This window comes from Lonchura striata, chromosome 17 (assembly GCF_046129695.1).
Source record: "Lonchura striata isolate bLonStr1 chromosome 17, bLonStr1.mat, whole genome shotgun sequence".
In the NCBI taxonomy this organism is placed as follows: domain Eukaryota; kingdom Metazoa; phylum Chordata; class Aves; order Passeriformes; family Estrildidae; genus Lonchura; species Lonchura striata.
In genome coordinates, this window is record NC_134619.1 from 8,213,810 (window position 1) to 8,231,832 (window position 18,023).

General features: G+C 57.1%; 2 protein-coding genes across 3 annotated transcripts; both read left to right on the plus strand.

Annotated features, from left to right (window-relative positions):
- The first annotated feature begins 206 nt into the window (after positions 1 to 206).
- On the plus strand, positions 207 to 11,675 carry PCIF1 (phosphorylated CTD interacting factor 1). Of its 2 annotated transcripts, XM_021547317.2 has the most exons (17): positions 207 to 292; positions 524 to 632; positions 3,310 to 3,448; positions 3,622 to 3,746; positions 4,162 to 4,299; positions 4,460 to 4,590; positions 4,812 to 4,966; positions 5,185 to 5,332; positions 5,518 to 5,601; positions 6,354 to 6,453; positions 6,652 to 6,814; positions 7,940 to 8,112; positions 8,538 to 8,624; positions 9,101 to 9,285; positions 9,381 to 9,474; positions 9,678 to 9,853; positions 10,605 to 11,675. In XM_021547317.2, exons 3-17 carry the CDS (start codon positions 3,325 to 3,327, stop codon positions 10,855 to 10,857), a joined length of 2,136 nt encoding a protein of 711 aa, XP_021402992.1. In that variant the 5' UTR covers positions 207 to 292; positions 524 to 632; positions 3,310 to 3,324; the 3' UTR covers positions 10,858 to 11,675. The 2 variants fall into 2 exon arrangements, with proteins under 2 accessions (XP_021402992.1, XP_021402994.1); XM_021547319.2 differs by lacking the exons at positions 207 to 292; positions 524 to 632 and having other exon boundaries at positions 3,406 to 3,448; positions 3,572 to 3,746.
- A 2,218-nt stretch (positions 11,676 to 13,893) lies between these two features.
- LOC116184348 (E3 ubiquitin-protein ligase RNF182-like) lies at positions 13,894 to 15,175 on the plus strand. The gene has a single exon (XM_031506525.2). It carries the CDS (start codon positions 13,906 to 13,908, stop codon positions 14,629 to 14,631), a length of 726 nt encoding a protein of 241 aa, XP_031362385.1. The 5' UTR covers positions 13,894 to 13,905; the 3' UTR covers positions 14,632 to 15,175.
- The last annotated feature ends 2,848 nt before the right edge of the window (positions 15,176 to 18,023 follow it).

Genomic DNA, 18,023 nt, shown 5'->3' on the forward strand with positions numbered 1-18,023 from the left:
CCGGCCCTCGCGAAGCGGCTCCGCCACAGCGCGGGCGGGACCGCGACCGCTCCGCACCCACCGCGGGGCGGTGCCCGCCACAAAGATGGCGCCGGCTGGGCGGGGTGACCGCGAAGCCTTTGCGCATGCTCCACGTAATTCCCCCAAGCGCGGGCTCTGCTTCGCGCATGCGCTCCGCACCCGCGGCCCCGGCGCAAGATGGCGGCGGCGGGGCGGGCGAGGCGGAGGTGGGGCGGCGGCGGTGGCGGACGCAGCGGTGCCCGGTGCCTGCAGCCCCTGACCTCACGCCCAGGTAAGCGGCGCAACCGCGTGGCCGCGGCCCGCCCTGCAGGAGGAGGCGGCGGGGACCGGCGGCGGCGCGCGGGCGGCGGAGGGAAGGCGGCGCGGGCCCGCAGCCGCCATCTTAGAGCGCGGCCGCTGCTGCCGCCGCGCTCCCGCCGCCGCGCCCCCGCTGTGCCCCCGCCGCGCCTGCGCGTGGCGCGGCCCCTCCCCGCGGCGCCGTAACGGGCTCCTGTCTCCGCAGCCGCCCCCGCGGGCCAGGCGCGGGACGCCCCGCTATGAGGATGCGGCCCCGGCGCACCAGCGGCGAGCACGGAGCGACGGCCACGCGTCCCGCCAGGCAGCCCGCCACCGTAAGTACCCGCCCGGCCGGCCGCCGCCCCGCTTAGGCCGCGCCCCCCGGACCGCTCCCGGCCAGACTGCAGAGTTGTCGTCGCCGCCGCCTCCTCTCCGCACTCTCCGGGCGCCCGCGGCCGCCCGCCGGCCCCGGCCCGCCGCGCCGAGGAGCTCCGTGCCGTCTTCGCCGCCGGCAGGGCAGCCCCAGGAGGGTTCCGGCCGCTTCCCCGCGCCGACACGGTGCCCCGATCCCCAGTGCCCGTGGTGCCCCGGGAGCGCTGCGCTGCTCGGCTCCGGGCCCGCCGGCCGGCGCTCGGAAAGGGGATGGGTGCCGATGGGGAGGCGATGGCCTGGCTCCCAGCCTCCTGGAGCAGCCGTGGTTCTGGGATGGGGGAGAACCGCGGGGTTGTCCCGAGGGGCTGTCGCTGATCTCCTTTGTCTGCATTTGCTGTTGTCTTGTACAAAATTCTACCTCGGTGAAATGGAAACAAATACTGGTCTTGTTTGCTGTACTTCTTTACTCTGTGTCTCCTTACCCCTCGCTGTGGTCTCTGGTTGTGCTGCTGCTCTAGGTTGTAAGCTCTCTGGGCAGGGACAGTGTTGTACTATGTTTGTGAAACACTGTATGCATTGCCATGGTGTATAAAAACATACCGTAATCACCATAAAATGCTTCCTCTGGATCCCTGTCACTGTCTAAGTCCCAGTGTAGTTACATAAAAGTAGAGTGGCTTTTGCCTTGATTCTTGTTAGTTTGGCTGTTTCCTTTTCCCAGACCATAAGGGTACTTGGATTTAATAATTGTTAACACTGATCAAGTGATAAAGCTTCTTGGCTACTTCCACCATTCCAGTTTATCCATAAATGGAGGAGGCAGAGCCAGTCACCCTATTTGACAGCTCTTTTGAGCAATGGGTGATGAAAAACACTGGCAGGTCACTGGAGCTGGCATGTGCCATCCAGGCTGGCCAGGGCTCCGTGCCCAGCACTGTCTGTGAATCCTGACAATCATGGCTTTGGGAGCTGTAGTCCCCCCAGTACGCACCAGTTCACTCCAGGTTGTGCTCTGTGTAACATGCAGGACACAGCAGCAGCTGCATGTGCAAGTGTAGCTTTTGTTTGTGGAGGAGGAGGGACTAAACATCCCTCAGAGGTTCCCTGTGCTCCTGCCTCACAGCCCTGCCGTTTCCGGGGTCCCTGTACCCACAGGCTGACAAGAGCCAGAGCTGCTGCCACTGGCCCAGCTCACCTTGGCACCTTTGTGAAGTGACTGTAAGGACATGGTGGGGTTGGAGTTCAGGAGGGAGTGTGAGATTGCACAACGCTTACTGCTGAGGCCGTTAAAGGTCCCCAGATGTGTTCTGTGCTCTGCAGCAGGCACGGGGCGTTACCCGCTTGCTCTGGGGTGGAGACCCAAACTCCAGGTATCCACAATGTCCCACATCTTCCCTTGTGTACCCTGCCTGGAAGGATGGAAACATCTTCTGAGGGGCTGAAGGAGTCAAGCTCCTCAATGCTGATCTCAGCCAGTGCTGTGGGTAGCTGAGCTACTGCCGACTTGCTCTTAAATACTGTTTGCTCCTGCCATTCTGTTCTGCTGAAATAGCCACTGGCCTTTATGCACAGGAAGCACAGCAAAGGCTTCAAATCCCAGTGATTTAGCCCCCCAAAAATCCAGAGTTTTTATTGAAGAGCTCCTGTACGTGGCTCCTGCTGCCAGGTAGTGTGCTGCTCAGGTGAGGAGCACACTGTGCACAGCATTGTGCTGCTGCTGTCGCCCTGACTGTGCTGGTGTGTGCTGTTGGGTGTCTCCAAAGCCTGAATAGAGTTAAGTGTCTGAGGTAGCTGGGAATTATGTAAAATGCCTTGTTTCCCCCCAGTTCATTGCCAATGCATTTCGGGCTGCCAGAGAAGAGCAGTCTGTGGCACTGTTTCAGAAACTTCCCCAGGGGAAGAGTGGTGACTAAGAGAGGAAAAGCCTGGCTGTTTCTATCCAGCTGGCAACATTAAATTATGATTAAGAGGAGCTTTATTGTTCCAACAGACCTTCTTTTGCATAACTGTTGTTATGCAGATGAAAAAGGAACAAGGGCTAGAACAGTTGTCTGAGGCCCTGCTTGTGGGACTAGGACTAGGACTAGGACTAGGACGTGTTGGCCTGAGACATGCAGAAGGTAATAATTTGGGAACTCCTGACTCCCAACCTGTGGTTTTCTGAGCCACAGAAGTTGTTAGTGAACCTCCAGGGCTGTTTTATATAGCAGATTTTTTTTTAACTAAAGCCTTTTGCTGAAATTATGTGTAGTTATGTGTATGAGAGTTGATTTAAACTGTCTCTGAGGATAACAAATCAGACCTGGCCAGTGGTATTGGTGTGACAGAAGGTGGCACATAATCACAGAGGACCATATGTTATTTTTTACAATATGATGCTTCACTCTTTGGAGAGATCTAGCAGAAAAGGGAATATTTTGAATGCTGGCCTCAAGAACACCCTGGCTAACCCCATTTAACACTGAGCATTCCTCATAGCTAGTTGTATCCAGGATAACAGGTGTTTTTCAGGACTGAGGTGCTGTTTGTGTGTACTGGTTCAATCCCTGTTTTATTATCAGAATGAACTTGTACTACATGTGCCAAGCAGATCTGGGACCTTTCCTGCTGTAACACTGGATATTACTCTGTTTTTTCCAGTGTGGTTGCTGAGAAATGGCCAATGAGAATCACAGAAGCCCTGCGGAGGAAGTGTCTCTCATGAGTCACTCACCTGGCACCTCCAACCAGAACCAGCCCAGCTCCCCCAAACCCATGCGCCTGGTACAGGACCTGCCAGGTACCGACTCTGCCTTCGGGAATTCTGCAGGGCCCTGGCAGTGGGGAGCGGGGTGAAACAAGGCTGCCAAGGGAGGCTGGGAATGATTTCAGAGTGTGCTGTGACAGTGCTGGGCACCTGCAGGGCAGGTCTGTCGTGCAGGATGCTCCTCTCCTGACTCTCACTGTCCTCAGATGAGCTGGTGCAGGCTGGCTGGGAGAAGTGCTGGAGCAAGCGGGAGAACCGCCCCTACTACTTCAACCGCTTCACCAACCAATCTCTGTGGGAAATGCCTGTGCTGGGACAGCACGATGTCATAGTAAGTGCTCACTCACCTTGGGAGTGCTGTGCCAGGACTCTGGTCTTCATGGTCTGTGGGCCTCAGATTACAGGTGTGGGAGGGTCTTCTGTGCCTTCAGAACTCCTTGCTCCGTGCATTGTATGGCATGATTCTGGGAAAGTGTTCCTCTGACAGGTGCCTGTCAGGTGATGCTGTTCCAGGAGTCATGCACCGCTCAAAGAAGAGTCAGCGTGGGGGATTTGTGATGAGTTTTTCTCATTAAAGTGTTTTTATAAAGCATATAGACATGTAGAGGAGAATCTTTCAGCTTTGTGCAGGTGTGACTAGTGGTGTCCTTATTTCCATCCATGTGGGAGCTGGGAGCAGTGCAGTGGGATGCTGCAGTGGCAGTGGGGGAGCTTGACGTGTGCTGTTGTTGTTTGGACTCTCATAGTCAGACCCTCTGGGACTGAATGCGGCTCCAATGCCTCTGGAAGGTGGGGTGGCAGATGCTTCAGCGGAGAGCAAGCAGAGGAAGAGGAGATTCTCCGAAGAAGTTCCACCAAGTGGCAACAGTGTGAAGAAGCCCAAGGTGGGTGGGGTGCTCTGAAACAAGCGTGCAGCTTGAAACCAAGGGGGGCTGGAGAGCTCCTGGGATTCTGTGTGGTGGTCTGGTATGGGACTATTTGATTTACTGAGCTGCTTCTCCTTTAGCTGGCTCTCTGGTGCAGTAATTCATCTTTCACACACAGGCGGATGTCCCAGGGAACCCAGCTGCTCAGCCAGTCCCCAGCTCTCCCAGTATTCCAGGAACCTCTGTTTTGAAGGCATGGTGTGTTTCACCTGAAGACAAACAGCAGGCAGCTCTTCTACGACCAACTGAGTGAGTTGTGTCCATTTGTCTTCTGCTCCTTTTTCAGTGAAGTGTTTGAGACACACAGGTTTCCAGGTATCTTCGAGAAACCCGAGGGATTAATCACTGCCAGGAGTCTTGATAGTTTGGTTTCCTGGCTGGTGAAACAGCCCAAGGAAGCATCTTTAAAAGTAATATTTGATAATTAGTCAATGATCTGGTTATCCTGATGACATTTGCGTTTGTCACAGAGTATACTGGGACCTGGATATTCAGACAAATGCTGTGATTAAGCAGAGGGCACCATCAGAAGTGCTTTCTCCACACCCTGAGGTGGAGCTGCTTCGGTCCCAGCTCATTCTCAAGCTGCGGCAGCATTACCGTGAGCTCTGTCAGCAGCGAGAAGGTGAGTTTCTGTTGGGTTCCTTTTATTTCCATCTCAGTTCTAGTATTGGGGTGATCTGATGTTTGTTTTATGCCTGTCTAGTCCCTGTATTCTCTTTTTGTGATGGTTATACTCTGTGGCATTGTTAATTGATTAAGCAGAACTTTGTGTGATGATTCTTACCAGAGCTACAGGGCATTTCTGTATTGTATTGATTAGACCCTTCTGTGCATCTCCAGGGATTGACCCCCCAAGGGAGTCATTTAATCGCTGGATGTTGGAGAGGAAAGTGGTTGATAAAGGGACAGATCCTCTTTTACCGAGTGACTGCGAGCCAGTAGTGTCTCCTTCCATGTTCAGAGAGATCATGAATGACATTCCCATCAGGTACTGTTCACAAACAGAGCACTTTGTTGGGATGGTTCTGGGTCAGTTTGGTCTGGTGATTTACCTGCTGCAGTTCTGCTGTGGGTGCTTCCCTTTGTTTGGATACTGATGAAGGAAGGGTGGGGAACTGAATCTATCTTCCATGCCTTGGTGAGACTCATGCATATGAATTTAACTTACCTCAGGTTATCCAGAATTAAGTTCCGAGAGGAAGCCAAGAGGCTGCTCTTCAAGTATGCTGAGGCTGCGAAACGACTGATTGAATCCAGGTGGGAGCTCTTTTCACAGTGCTGTCGTGTTCAGAAAGACAAAAGGACTATAGAGGCTTCTCATCCTGCCTTATCCAGCACTGGATATTATTAATATTATTGAGGAAAAGCAAGGTTAGGAACATACAGAAGAAAAACAGTAGTGCTGAAGCCATCTTTTGATAATGACGTTTTTGTAAAATGTAATACTGGGGAGCTGAATGTGTATGGAGACAATGTACTGGGTGTGGAATGTCTTTTATTATCCCTGAGATAAAATCAGGAAAATTGGGAGTGCTTGCGCACTCACTGCTGTTACAGAGCAACAAGCTTAGAGTGGCATTTTGTATACAAGGTAGGGTTTTTATGACCAGTTCTGCCACAATGGACAGAACTGAAGAAGACAGTGAGGGAGAACCTTGTGGGGAAAGGAAAAGCTTGTAAACAGGGTAGTTTTCTCAGAGTCACAAGCCGTAGCAGTACTTGAAAATTAGAGGCAGTATTAAAATGGACCAGCGCCATGACAAATAAAGGCTTTGTGGGCCTCTCCTGTTCCAGAGAGGACAGCAGCCAGCTACACCAAGTTTTGGAGAGAATATAGCAGTCTGCAGTCTTGCAAATGTGTGGAAGGCCTTTCCAGAGAACTGGAGGGGAGTGACAGGGATGGGCCTTGACAAGTATCAGTGTCCACATTCCCCACTGATAGAAAACTTTGGAGGGGGGGTGGAAGATCTTGTGCATCTGTGAGTTAAATTTTGCCTCTGTTTTTGCAGGAGTGCTTCCCCAGACAGCAGGAAGGTGGTGAAGTGGAATGTGGAGGACACCTTCAGCTGGCTGCGACGGGACCATTCTGCCTCCAAGGAGGACTACATGGTCAGTGTACCACTGATGTGTGGCTGGGCACAGGGGGCTGGGGAGGGGGCTAGTAAGGGGGCTAGTACAGGTACTTCTGGAGATGGCTAGCATTGCCTCCCCTTGATGTGTGCCTTGGGAGAGCAGCCTGTAGACACTGAAGACCTCTGGAGAGCCAGTGGTGGCCATGTGAGAGACTCTGGTTCTCTGTTTCCTCAGGACCGCCTGGAGCACTTACGGAAGCAGTGTGGGCCCCATGTGTCTGCTGCAGCCAAGGACTCTGTTGAAGGCATCTGCAGTAAAATTTACTACATATCCCTGGAATACGTCAAGCGCATCCGGGAGAAGCATCTTGCCATACTCAAGGAGAACAATATCTCTGGTATGCAGCCAGCTTTGAGGAGCTGTAGAGCTGCACCACTGCAATTAAAAGTCCCATGGTCTGGCCTGTCCCCATTCAGAGAGGGTTACCTGTTGGGAGGGCAGCTATGTCTCCAAAAGTCACAAAATCCGTGTTTCAAAATAAGAAACAGACGGTCCAACATAGGCCTCAGCTTTCAGTCACAGTGTCTGTGCAGTGACAGACTGTCTTCCATCACGTTCTGTGACCAGCTGTAACATCAGATACTACAAATATGTGATTTGCCAGGACAAAGTAGCTTGTTAGGAGCAGGTCACACTGAGCAGGGCATTCATTCATTTCACTGGACCATGCTTTTTTGCTTTGATGTTTCATTAATTCCTGGGGACAGCTGACACCCCCTTAGTAATGCTGAGTGTTTGCCCTTTATTCTCGTTTGCCACTTTCTTGTGTTCTGAGCACCCTTCTGCACCCCTCTATCTCCCAGCTTGTCACTGTGCACCCTTACTTGGCAGAGTTCATGTTCCTTGATCTTTTCTCTGTTCTTCTGTTCACATCTGTACATCTGCCTTCACTCAGCTTTTCCTTCCTCCATGGGGTCTGCTCCTTTCATTGCCACTGTCTATAGTCCTTTTCCCTTTTGGCTCCTGGCTCTCCTCAGGCTCCCTTCAGGTGCCCAGTGTCTGCCTTTTGCTATTGTTTTTGATGGTTATCTTCCAACGCCATTAAGTCAGAGATTCCTTCCATCTGATTGGTGAGCTCTCACTGAAGCTGTGGCATTGGATAACCACAAGGTGCAGGGAGATTCCTTTGCCTCCTGCATTTCACAGCCTGTGAATTTTTATAGTGCTTTGGATAGTTTGGGGCAAAATGAAATAAGAAACATTAACAACAAAAAGAGTGTTTTGTGTGTTTGGAACATTCCTCAGGACACTGGAGTGGCTGTGTGCTGTCTGCATTGGGGAATCAGCTTTGAACCGAGGTAGCTGCCTACAAGATCTGTGAGGGACCACCATAGTGGTTTTTTGGGAGGACCACCCTGCTCTTTATCCCTATTTGGTTTGCTGTGTCTTTTGAGCTGGACTGAAGATTGGTCCCGAATACTCTTAGTTTCTCACAGGCTGCCTTTCTGTTCATTCTCCATAGCTGAGGTAGAAGCTCCTGAGGTCCAGGACAGGCTGGTGTACTGCTACCCCGTGAGGCTGGCCATCCCCTCCCCGCCGCTCCCCAGCGTGGAGATGCACATGGAGAACAACGTGGCGTGTGTGCGGTACAAGGGGGAGATGGTCAAAGTGAGCCGCAACTACTTCAGCAAGCTGGTAAGGGCTGGGCACTGACTCTGCTGGCCCTCGGGGCAGGGCTGGGGAGAGGCTGCCCGACTGACCCTGCAGGGCTGTCAGTCACTGCCATGGCCATGAGGACAGCTGCTCTCACTTTAGCTGGGGTCAGGCTCTGCTGGGAGTATTTCCCAGGTGTTGGGTTTGTGCTCTGAGTAAGTGTTGTGCTGCCAGAACATTGTACTCAAACCAAGGCAATCCTTGCTGAGAGACACGTGCTGGTGTGGTGGTTCATTCATTTCATGTTAGTGACAAGCTGGTGGCTCACGCAGTGACAGCAGATGTGCTGACAACTCCCTGCAGAGCCCACCTGCTCCTCAGCTTCCCTCTCCCTGTCACAATGTGTGTGTATCACCATAGCTTAGCTGTTCCTTGTTCCTGTTCAATGGCTTGACTTTCTCTTCTAGTGGCTTCTTTATCGGTACAGCTGCATTGATGACTCAGGCTTTGAAAAGTTCCTGCCCAGGGTTTGGTGCCTTCTCCGTCGATATCAGGTACAGATGTACATCAGAAAGCCTTGGCAGCACTGGGAACTTGTCTTTGCTCTTGGAAAGGGTTACAGCTTTGGGAGCCTGGAGCAACATGGGGTTTAAACTGGGTCTGTAGTCTGCTCATGCTATGCTGAAGTAGGACTGTGGATTGGGGAGCAATTGGGGTCTTGACAGGAGACCTCGGTGTGGGTAAAGATCTTCGTGAAGGAAACCTTCAGTAGCTCTTGACTCTGAGGGGCTGAAGGGTCACTCAGGTACAAGAGAAAACTGATGGTTTTGTGGGGTCAGAGTTGGATAAAATCTCTAAAGAGCATTCTTGGGTACATACAGGGACCTACACGAATTTGAGAAAAGACGAGGGGGCCCTGCATACCTAGAGGAGTGGGTGCATGGACATGTGGCCCTGGGTCCGTGGTCAGTGAAGGGAACAGCAGGAGCAGCGAGTGCTGGCACGGCTCACCAGGGTTTGCTCTCCTCAGATGATGTTCGGTGTGGGGCTGTATGAAGGGACTGGTCTGCAAGGGGCACTTCCTGTGCACATCTTTGAAGCCCTCCACAAGCTCTTTGGAGTGAGTTTTGAATGCTTTGCCTCGCCCCTGAATTGCTATTTTAAACAGTACTGTTCAGCCTTCTTGGACACAGACGGGTATTTTGGATCCAGGGGGTGAGTATTACGTTCCCTTGCTCTGTGTGGGTGTGGGTGCGTGCCCGTGAGATGACTCATGATGAGCTGATGGGGATCTTTGCCTCTTTCTCCAGCCCTTGCCTGGATTTCTTCCCTATAAGTGGTTCTTTTGAGGCAAATCCTCCATTCTGTGAGGAGCTGATGGATGCCATGGTCTCTCACTTTGAGGTATGTCCACTCACCAGTGGGGTTGTTTGGGATGGGGCTGTGCTGTCCATCCTCTGCTCCCCACCACTTCTGCACCCTGAGGGAGAAAGGACATTGACAGCTGGGCACTGCTCTTGAAGCAGAAGCATTTCCTTTCTGTAGGACTCATTAAACACGTCATTGCTCAGTTAGTGCTGAGATTGTTCCTTTTCTTCTTGCACTAGAAACTGCTGGAGAGCTCCAGCGAGCCGCTCTCCTTCATTGTCTTCATCCCTGAGTGGCGGGACCCCCCCACGCCAGCCCTGACGCGCATGGAGCAGAGCAAGTTCAAGCGACACCAGCTCATCCTGCCGGCCTTCGATCACGAGTACCGCAGCGGGTCCCAGCACGTCTGCAAAAAGTAGGCTTTGTTCTCAGATCCTTTGGGAACACGACTCTGAAGCTGTGTGACAGAAATATCCTCTTCCAAGCTGAAATCAGTGGGAAGCAGGGAGCAGGCAAGGACAAGCACAGCGCATCATCACTTTGGGTGTTTAGGATGGGCAGACAGCATGGTGAATTCAACGTCTGTTTAATGACTGCTAACTTTAGCTTGTGAGAGGTGTATGCCTTGGGCACGAGTCTAGCTGGAACAGGTCACACCTGTGGCACTGATCTGTGCCTCTGCCAGCCCTCAGGCCCAGTAGCTGGTTGTGCTGCAGCAGCTGGATGTCAGTGGGGGAGAAGAGGCAAGGGGCAATGGGGCTTTGGTCTGCAGTGGGGCAGGCTGGTCTCTGCTCTGCTGCTGAGGCAACAAGTGTGAGCAGCAGCTTGTTTAAGCAACAGGTGCCTGAAGACTGAAGTTCTTGCCTCCTTAGGACTGACACCTCGCTGTGCTGAGTCCCCTCTGCAGGGACAGGCAGGTTCCAGCACATGTGTGTACTGGTAGGGAGCAGTGGAGCTCTGCAGTATCAGTGTTTTTTCCCTCTTGAAGTGCAGGAGCCTCTACTACTGTACTCAGAACTGCCCGAGAGTGCACTGTGCCTCCCTTATCCTCAGAATAATGAGAGAAAGGATGGACAAATACTTGTCCTGGTGAAGGCAGTAAGAGGAGGAGGGCTTTGGTGGGGGGGGCCAGGGGAGGTGCTGATGCCTGTCCTCTTCCCTTGCAGGGAGGAGATGTACTACAAGGCTGTGCACAACACAGCCGTCCTCTTCCTGCAGAACAGCGCCGGCTTTGCCAAGTGGGAGCCCACGCCGGAGCGGCTGCAGGAGCTCGTTGCAGCCTACAAGCATTCGGGCCGAAGCCTCAGCTCCTCGTCTTCCTCCTCCTCGTCCTCATCCTCCTCCTCCTCCTCCACAGCGGACAAAGAGCGGGAGCTGGGCCGAGAGCAGAGCAGCAGCCGAGAGACTAATCCCAACTAAGGCAGAGGTGTGAGGCAGCAGGGGAGGTGCCGGTGGCCCCGGGGGAGGATGGCCGGGGCAGCAGAGACTGCTGGCTGCGCAGCACCGGCCCGGGACTCCTGCGCAGCAGCTCCACGGCACCTGCTCTCCTCTGCGAACTGCACGCCAGCCCCCAGGAGCCGGGAGCGTCCGGCGGCCAGTGGGAGAGGAGGCTCAGCCACAGCCTTCACCAGGGGCGAGGGAGCCCAGTGTGGCGCAGCAGGAGGAGCCGGCAGCTCCGCGACGCCGGAGCGCCGAGAGAAGGGACAGCCAAGGCTGGGATGCGCGCGTGGGCAGGCAGAAGGACGGTGGAACAGATGGAGGGATGGATGGCAAGCGCGAGTGCTGGGCGCTGAGCGCCGCGGCCGGAGGGGCCCCGGCAGGAGAGGGACGGGCAGAGCCCGGGGGCTCCTGCGGCCGGACTGGCCCCAGCACGGCTCCGTGTCCATAGTGTAAATAGTTCTGTCTGTGGCGCCCACGCTCCTCGTGGGGCTGCTCCCATCGCATCTGTGTTTCTTTCTCATGTGTGAGTCCTGTGTTCGCTGACGTTGTGTCCTGGAGAAGGGAGGAGCAGAGGAGAAGAATTTCTTTGGTGTGTAAAGATGTCTTTGCAGCTGTTTTGTAGTCATTGTGGTTTTTATGCGGAGCCTCCGGGCTTTATTTAACCTCCTTGGGTTTTGTTTTGTAAGAATTAATTTAACACCGCTAACCATTTTATTACTTTTATCAAGAAGAGCAAAATCTATTTTTGATTTCTGTTTCCTAGTTCTTAGGAACATTAAAACCAGCATACAGCTCTGCTTGTGTCCATGACTTGCCTTCTTTGGTGTCTGGGGTCTCTGCACACCCCTGTCTGGTCTCTGCCTGGGTGGAACGTAGAAAAATGTTGGGGTTTGGTTTTTCAGAACTAACTGGCATCTGCCCTATTCCAGGTAGCCCTGCCCTCCTGGTGAGTTTTGTTTCCTAATGGCCAGTGTGAGCCCCTGAAGCAGCCTGGTGACCACACTGTTTCAGTGAGGTTTTGGTGCTCTCCTCTTGGAGAAGTGCAAGGAAGTGCACTGCCTTTGGACTCGTTGGGGCAGGCAGCAGAGCCAGCCTCTCCTGTGGAGTGCCTCAGCACTGCTGGCGCTGAACCAGTGTCAGTGCCACAGCACTGCTGGTGCCATTGCCACCCTGAAGTGGGCAGGAATTGCCCAGCACCAGACGCCCATTCCCAGACACTTCAAAGCTCTCCAGCAATGCTTTTGATGGTGGCAAGGAGATCGTTGACGTCCTTTAGTCAGGGAAGTTGGGAATGTCAGCTGTGAATGTGGCAGTTCATAAAGCCTTTTTTTCCCCCCTTTTTATAATTGTTTTTGACCCAAGACTGCCTACTCCTGAGGCACAGGTGAGCACAGACGTGCTGATGCTGGGAGTGTTCCTAACCCACCCCTTGGTCAGTCAGTGTGCACAGAGCCCTTTGCCTGCTCCCTCAGGTGAGGGATAGTTACCTGGTTAAGTATCCAGTGGCTGTGGTCTCACAAGGGACGCGTAAGTGACGTGAGTGACCAGAAACCTGGTGGCGTGGGCTGCTTCTCGAGTCTCCTTTATCATGACAGAGCAAGAGATGGTCGATGGAGCACATCAGGTTGACACTAGGGGCATTTCAAGGGCAGATAACCAGAACTAGGTCAATCTGTGAGGGGCTGTGGTGCGAGGGGCAGCTGTGGGAGGGTTGGGTGCAGTGGGTGGTACGGGCAGGACTGAGGGGAATGAGGCACACCAGGAGCTGGAGCCTTTGCATAAAAGCTCCATCAGGCTGTACTAAACCTGGATGATTTGAACGAAAAGGACCTCAATGCCGTTGCCCCTGTGGTGGGCAGTGCAGCCACTCTCCTGTCTGGAGGGAAGAAGGGGATCCCTGAGTGCTTTTGTCCCCCACAGGGCTGCTGGAAATGCCTTGTAAGGGCAGCAGCTGGGGGTGGGTATGACTGGGCTGGAGAAACGCAACCTGCAGTGTGGGTTGAGCAGGACGCTTGGCTGTGCCCAGGCTGAACCTGTTAAGAGCCGTGTCCCCCGAGTGCCCCCAACTCGACTCCCCGGGGATGCTGAACCCCAAGCGCCGCTACCGCAGGCCGCACACCGGGAAGGAGCATCCTCGGGGCTGACCGTGAGCGGGGAACCCCGGAGTACCGGGAGCCGCACCGATCCCGCACCAAACCCCGCACCGCCCCCTGCGCCGAGCCCTGCGCCTACCCCTCAGCAGCCGGCGGGGCCCGGTTCTGCAAGAGGCAGCTCCGCAGGGCTCCAGCACGGCCCGTCCGAGCTCCCCCTCCGTTCCCCGCTCCCCGTTACCGGGCCAACGCCGCGGCGCTGCCGGCGGCCCCTGCGCCGTGCTCGCCCCCGCAGCGCGGCGGGCAGCGCCCCGCGCCTCCCCCCATGGGGCTGCCGGGCCCTCGCCCGCCGCCGCGGAGCCCACCCGTGCCACCGAGCCCGCCGGCGGCGGGGACCGACCCGCCGCTGCGTGCCCGCCGGGAGCCGCGGCGCGGAGCGCAGGTACGGGAGGATGCGGTGCGGGCCGGGAGCGGGGGCGGGGAGCACGGACCGAGAGCTGCTCGCCCGGGGAGCGGGGAGCGGGGAGCGGGGTCCCCGCCGCCGGCAGAGCCGGTGCTCGGGGTGTCCTGGGGCCCCAGGGAACCCGCGCGCACCGTGAGGGCCAAGATATGTCCGGGAGCTGCCGTTCCGCCGGTGCCGGCCCCTGGGAGCGATTTTTTCCCCGCAAGGCAGGGCCGGGATGACGGCGAGTCCCAGCGCCGGTGGCGCCGGGCGGGGGTTGGAGTCGAGGCCGGGGAGGGGACGGTCGCCACCATTCTGCTCTCACTGCCCCGCTCTCCCACCGAGCCGCCGGCTCCGACCGGGACAATGACCGTGGCATGCAGCGGAGCTGGGACACCACGCGTGGGAGGCAGCGGGCCCGGGGCCTGCCCTCAGCCCTGGCTGACAGCGGTGCCCCCCTGCAGCCCGGGCAGCCCCCGGACAGCCACCAGGAGCATGGCCCAGCCAGAGAGCAAGCTGGTGTCCCCGCCGGTGGCACCCTCGTCCCCCGAGCTGGAGTGCCACATCTGCTACAGCCGCTTCGACGCTCGTGCCCGCAGGCCCAAGCTGCTCCGCTGTGGCCACCGCCTCTGTGCCCGCTGCCTGCGCAGGATTGTTCCCCCGGGGGACGCTTCAACCCCCCAGCTCCGTTGCCCCTTCTGCCGGCAGCACAGCCCGGTGCCGGGCGGGGACGTGCAGCAGCTGCAGGATGATGGTGAGGCACTGGCACTGCTGACAGGCCGTGAACGAGCCAAGAAACGGGGTCCACCCCTGTCTCCTGAGGTACTCCTTTGCCCCAGCGTGCTGGAGCCCACATCCAGCCCCGACTGCCTGGTTGTCACCATCCTGGAGGTGCCAGAGGACGTAGCCCCACCAGAGAGCCTGGGCAGGTTGGAGGTGGTGCGGCTGTACCGCCCCACGAGCCTGGGTGCTCTGCCCTGCCATGGCCCTGGGCAGAAGTGGCGCTCCTGGGGGTGGCAAGCCATCCCTCGCTTCATTCTGGGTGTCCTCTGCCTCCTCTACTTCAGCTCCCTGCCCTTCGGCATCTACCTCCTGCTCATCGAGCACCACAGCCTGGGCATCATCCTGGTCAGTCTTGTGCCCTCCACCCTCCTTCTCTGCATTGTCTACAGCCTCTGCCAGTGCCTGTGCCTGGAGGTCTTTGGGTTCCCCCACTCCTGACCCTGCACAGCCAACCCCTGTGCCTGAGCCAGGCAGGATTTGGGTTCCTTGGGGCATTGTCCCTTGAGGCACACATGTCCTATGACCTGCAGCATGCTCCGCCTGGACCATGGGGAGAAGCTCAGTGCCTGGTGCCTTCCCATGCAGAGCAGCACTGTCTTTCCCATGTGGGTGCTCACACTGGCTGGAGTGGCTGCAGGAGCTCGTTGCAGCCTACAAACATTTGGGCCAGACCTCAGCTCCTCCTCCTTCTCCTCCACAGCAGACAAAGAGCAGGAAAAGGACACTAATCCCGACTGAGTGCTGAGTGCTGGGCACTGAGTGGCCGGAGGGGCCCCGGCAGGAGAGGGACCGGACTGGCCCCAGCACGGCTCCGTGTCCATAGTGTAAATAGTTCTGTCTGTGGCGCCCACGCTCCTCGTGGGGCTGCTCCCATCGCATCTGTATTTCTTTCTCACGTGTGAGTCTCGTGTTCTCTGACATTGTGTCCCAGAGGGGAGGAGTGGAGGAGTTTCTTTGGTGTGTAAAGATGTCTTTGCAGCTATTTTGTAGTCATTGTGGGTTTTTTTTGCAAAGCCTCCGGTCTCTATTTAACCTCCTTGGGTTTTGTTTTGTAAGGATTAATTTAATACTGCTAACCATTTTATTACTTTTATCAAGAAGGGCAAAGTCTAATTTTAATCTGCCTTGGACCTGCCCTGCTCCACAGGGGCTGCTTGCTGCAGCACTGGCAGTGAAGTTACCCTACCATCTCTGCTGGCACCCCTGCATCCCACCAGCAGCCCCACCGCACACAGACAACACCAGGAGACCCAAGACAGAGTCACATTTATTGTGTCCCTCCCCACCCACATCTCCCACTCTCCTTGGCGAGGCAGCTGCTGGGTCCCGTGGCTGTCTCTCCTGCATGCTCTTGGGGACAGGACATGACTGTCCCAGCCCTATACCTGCTCCAGCACCACTGGCACCCCCGGGGGACACCCGTTCTTGCTGGGGGGGGATTCCAGCATCTCTGCCACACTCCAGATCTTGGGTTTCTGGGGCTGTTTGTCCTGCCCAGGGCCTGTCGTCCCCTCGGGGCTGCCCCCGCACCCATCCTGCACGGGGCTGGAACTGGGAATGGGGACGGCACCCGATGGGACCCCCTCGCCCTCGCTGTCCTCGCCATCTGAGGCGCTGTGTGTGGCCCAGCTCGCCTTTTTCTCCTTCTTGAGGCGCCGGCGGGCATTGGCGAACCAGGTGGAGACCTGGGTGAGGCTCATCCGGCTGACCACAGCCAGCATCACCTTCTCCCCCTTGCTGGGATAGGGGTTCCTGGGGTGTCGTGCCAGCCAAGCCTTCAGTGCCCCGGTGCTCTCTCGTGTCGTCGTCGTCTTCGCTCGCCCCGGCTCTGTGGGCAGCCCCAGCGGCGCCTCATAGGGTGCTGAGACCTGGAGGGGCAGAGGGGTGTCAGGGTGGGACAGGGGGTGATGGCAGCCAGAGGAGAGGGGCTGCGGGATGTCAGGCTTTGTGTGTGGGAGAGGGCAGAGCTGTATCCCGCCCGTTGCATCCTCTCTCATGCGCACCCAGAGTGCCAAGTGCAGGAGGGTATGTGTGTGCGGGCAGGAGAATTCCGAGGAGGGGCAGGGGCCTCGGGACAGCAGGTCCCCAACCCCGATTCCAACCACCCCACACGGTCCCGTCCTGCTCCCGGGAAAGCCCCGCATCCCGTTCGTCCCCCGGAGCTGCAGCGCGGCACTTACCAGGGGCGTCACGAGGCTGAGAGGGGGTGGCAGGAGGCTGTACCCGGCCAAAATGGGACAGGGGCAGGAGTAGGGGTAGGGGCAGGGCAGTAGGGCTTGGGGGGGACCCCGCAGGGTACCCCAAGGCCCCCCACAGCCCCCTAGCTCTTGTCCTGGGCTCCTCTCTCCCCGAGGTGCTGCCATACTGCAGGAAAGGAGCCGGGGAGCTGCTCCCGGGTCTTTTATAGCTGCTGGGGTCCGCAGTGACTGACAGCTGATTAGGGGGTATTAGCACCCACGAGAGGATCTGGGGCACCTGATACCCCCCCCTTCCCCAGCCACTGTTGGGCAGGGAATTGGAGGGACTGTCCTTGCCTGCCTGCCACCACCAGAGCCCTGGTCCCTCCCAGCCCCCCAGCTCAGCACAGCCTACACAGCTCCTAGGGATGGGGACAGTGGCACCCCAGAGGTGGCCCATGGGGCCCACCGTGAGCCCCATGGACACCCACAGCCACCAGCACACAGCCCAGCTGGAGCTTTACTGCAGTGCTGAGCTGCATCCCATCCATTAGCCCAGCCCTGACTTGGGGCTGTGGGTGGCAGAGCCCCCTGTGCTGTGGAAGGGCGGGTTGGAGGGCCAGGGGCTGGTGGAAGAACTATAGCCTGGTGGGAAGACAGCAAGCCATGCTGCCCCATCCTGTTCATCCTCTGGCTTGGCCAGGTCCTCACCCAAGCCCCAGCACTGCCGTGCCTGCTGCTGGATTCCCAGCAGCAGAGTAACGAAGGGGAAGGGTCCTGCAGCCCTATGGACAGTGGGGACCTCTGCAAGGCACTGGGGGGTTCCTGTGGTTGGCACAGCAGGGGCGGTGGGTGGCCAGGGCAGGGGTGGGCAGCTGTGTGAGGGGCCCCGAGAGCCTGTGACCCCCTGAGCCACCTGCTCCTGCCACCACGCCTCCCTGCTAAGACTGGGATTATCCCACAGGTTGTATCCGTCATTAAATACTGACTAATAACGCTCTCAGGATATTAAATATGTAACAAACCCGCTTAGCGCTGGCCAGGACAGGAAGGCGAAGGTCACCGGTGCTAATGAGCCCGGCCACATCCCTGGATCCCTGCAGGCCCTGGTGACAGCAGAAGGTCCCAGGGCTGAGGTGCCAGCACCCACAGGTGCTATGCCCCTGTACTACCCCACAGCCAGAGCCTGAGCAGCAGCTGGAGCTCCCAGTTTAGAGCAGCCAGAGCTCTGGTCCCATCCATCCCACAGCAGGCTGATGGTGTGCTCTGGGCAGCCACAGGCATGGAAGCCTCAAGCCAGCCAGGACACTGGTGCTGCTGGTTGGGACCAGCCCTGGCCATGGCCCCACAGTGGCCCCATAACCTTGTCCCCGCGGGACTCGTCCAGCCCTAATCAGCACCGTGGATCCGCTTGATTAGATAATGGGGCTGTAATCTAGGAAAGCGCCTGCGGATTGCGCGCAGCACCCTGACCCTGCACAGCACAGCTGGAGAGGGAGGGCCGTGGCCAGCCGCGGCACAGCAGGCGGGCACAGCTGGACCCGAGCGAGCCGCAGCCCGGCAGGCACAGCCACACAGCAGCACCACCGCGCACAGGCAAGGCTGGTGCGAAGGCAGCGGGACAGAGCCACGGCCAGGACAGCCGGGAGAGCC

Bases quoted from the DNA above. Each gene is read 5' to 3' on its own strand.
- PCIF1 (XM_021547317.2), top strand. From the start codon at position 3,325: ATGGCCAATGAGAATCACAGAAGCCCTGCGGAGGAAGTGTCTCTCATG. The intron at 3,747-4,161 runs GTAAGTGCTCAC...GGACTCTCATAG, and splicing joins TGGGACAGCACGATGTCATA to TCAGACCCTCTGGGACTGAA. The intron at 9,475-9,677 runs GTATGTCCACTC...TTCTTGCACTAG, and splicing joins CCATGGTCTCTCACTTTGAG to AAACTGCTGGAGAGCTCCAG.
- LOC116184348 (XM_031506525.2), top strand. From the start codon at position 13,906: ATGGCCCAGCCAGAGAGCAAGCTGGTGTCCCCGCCGGTGGCACCCTCG.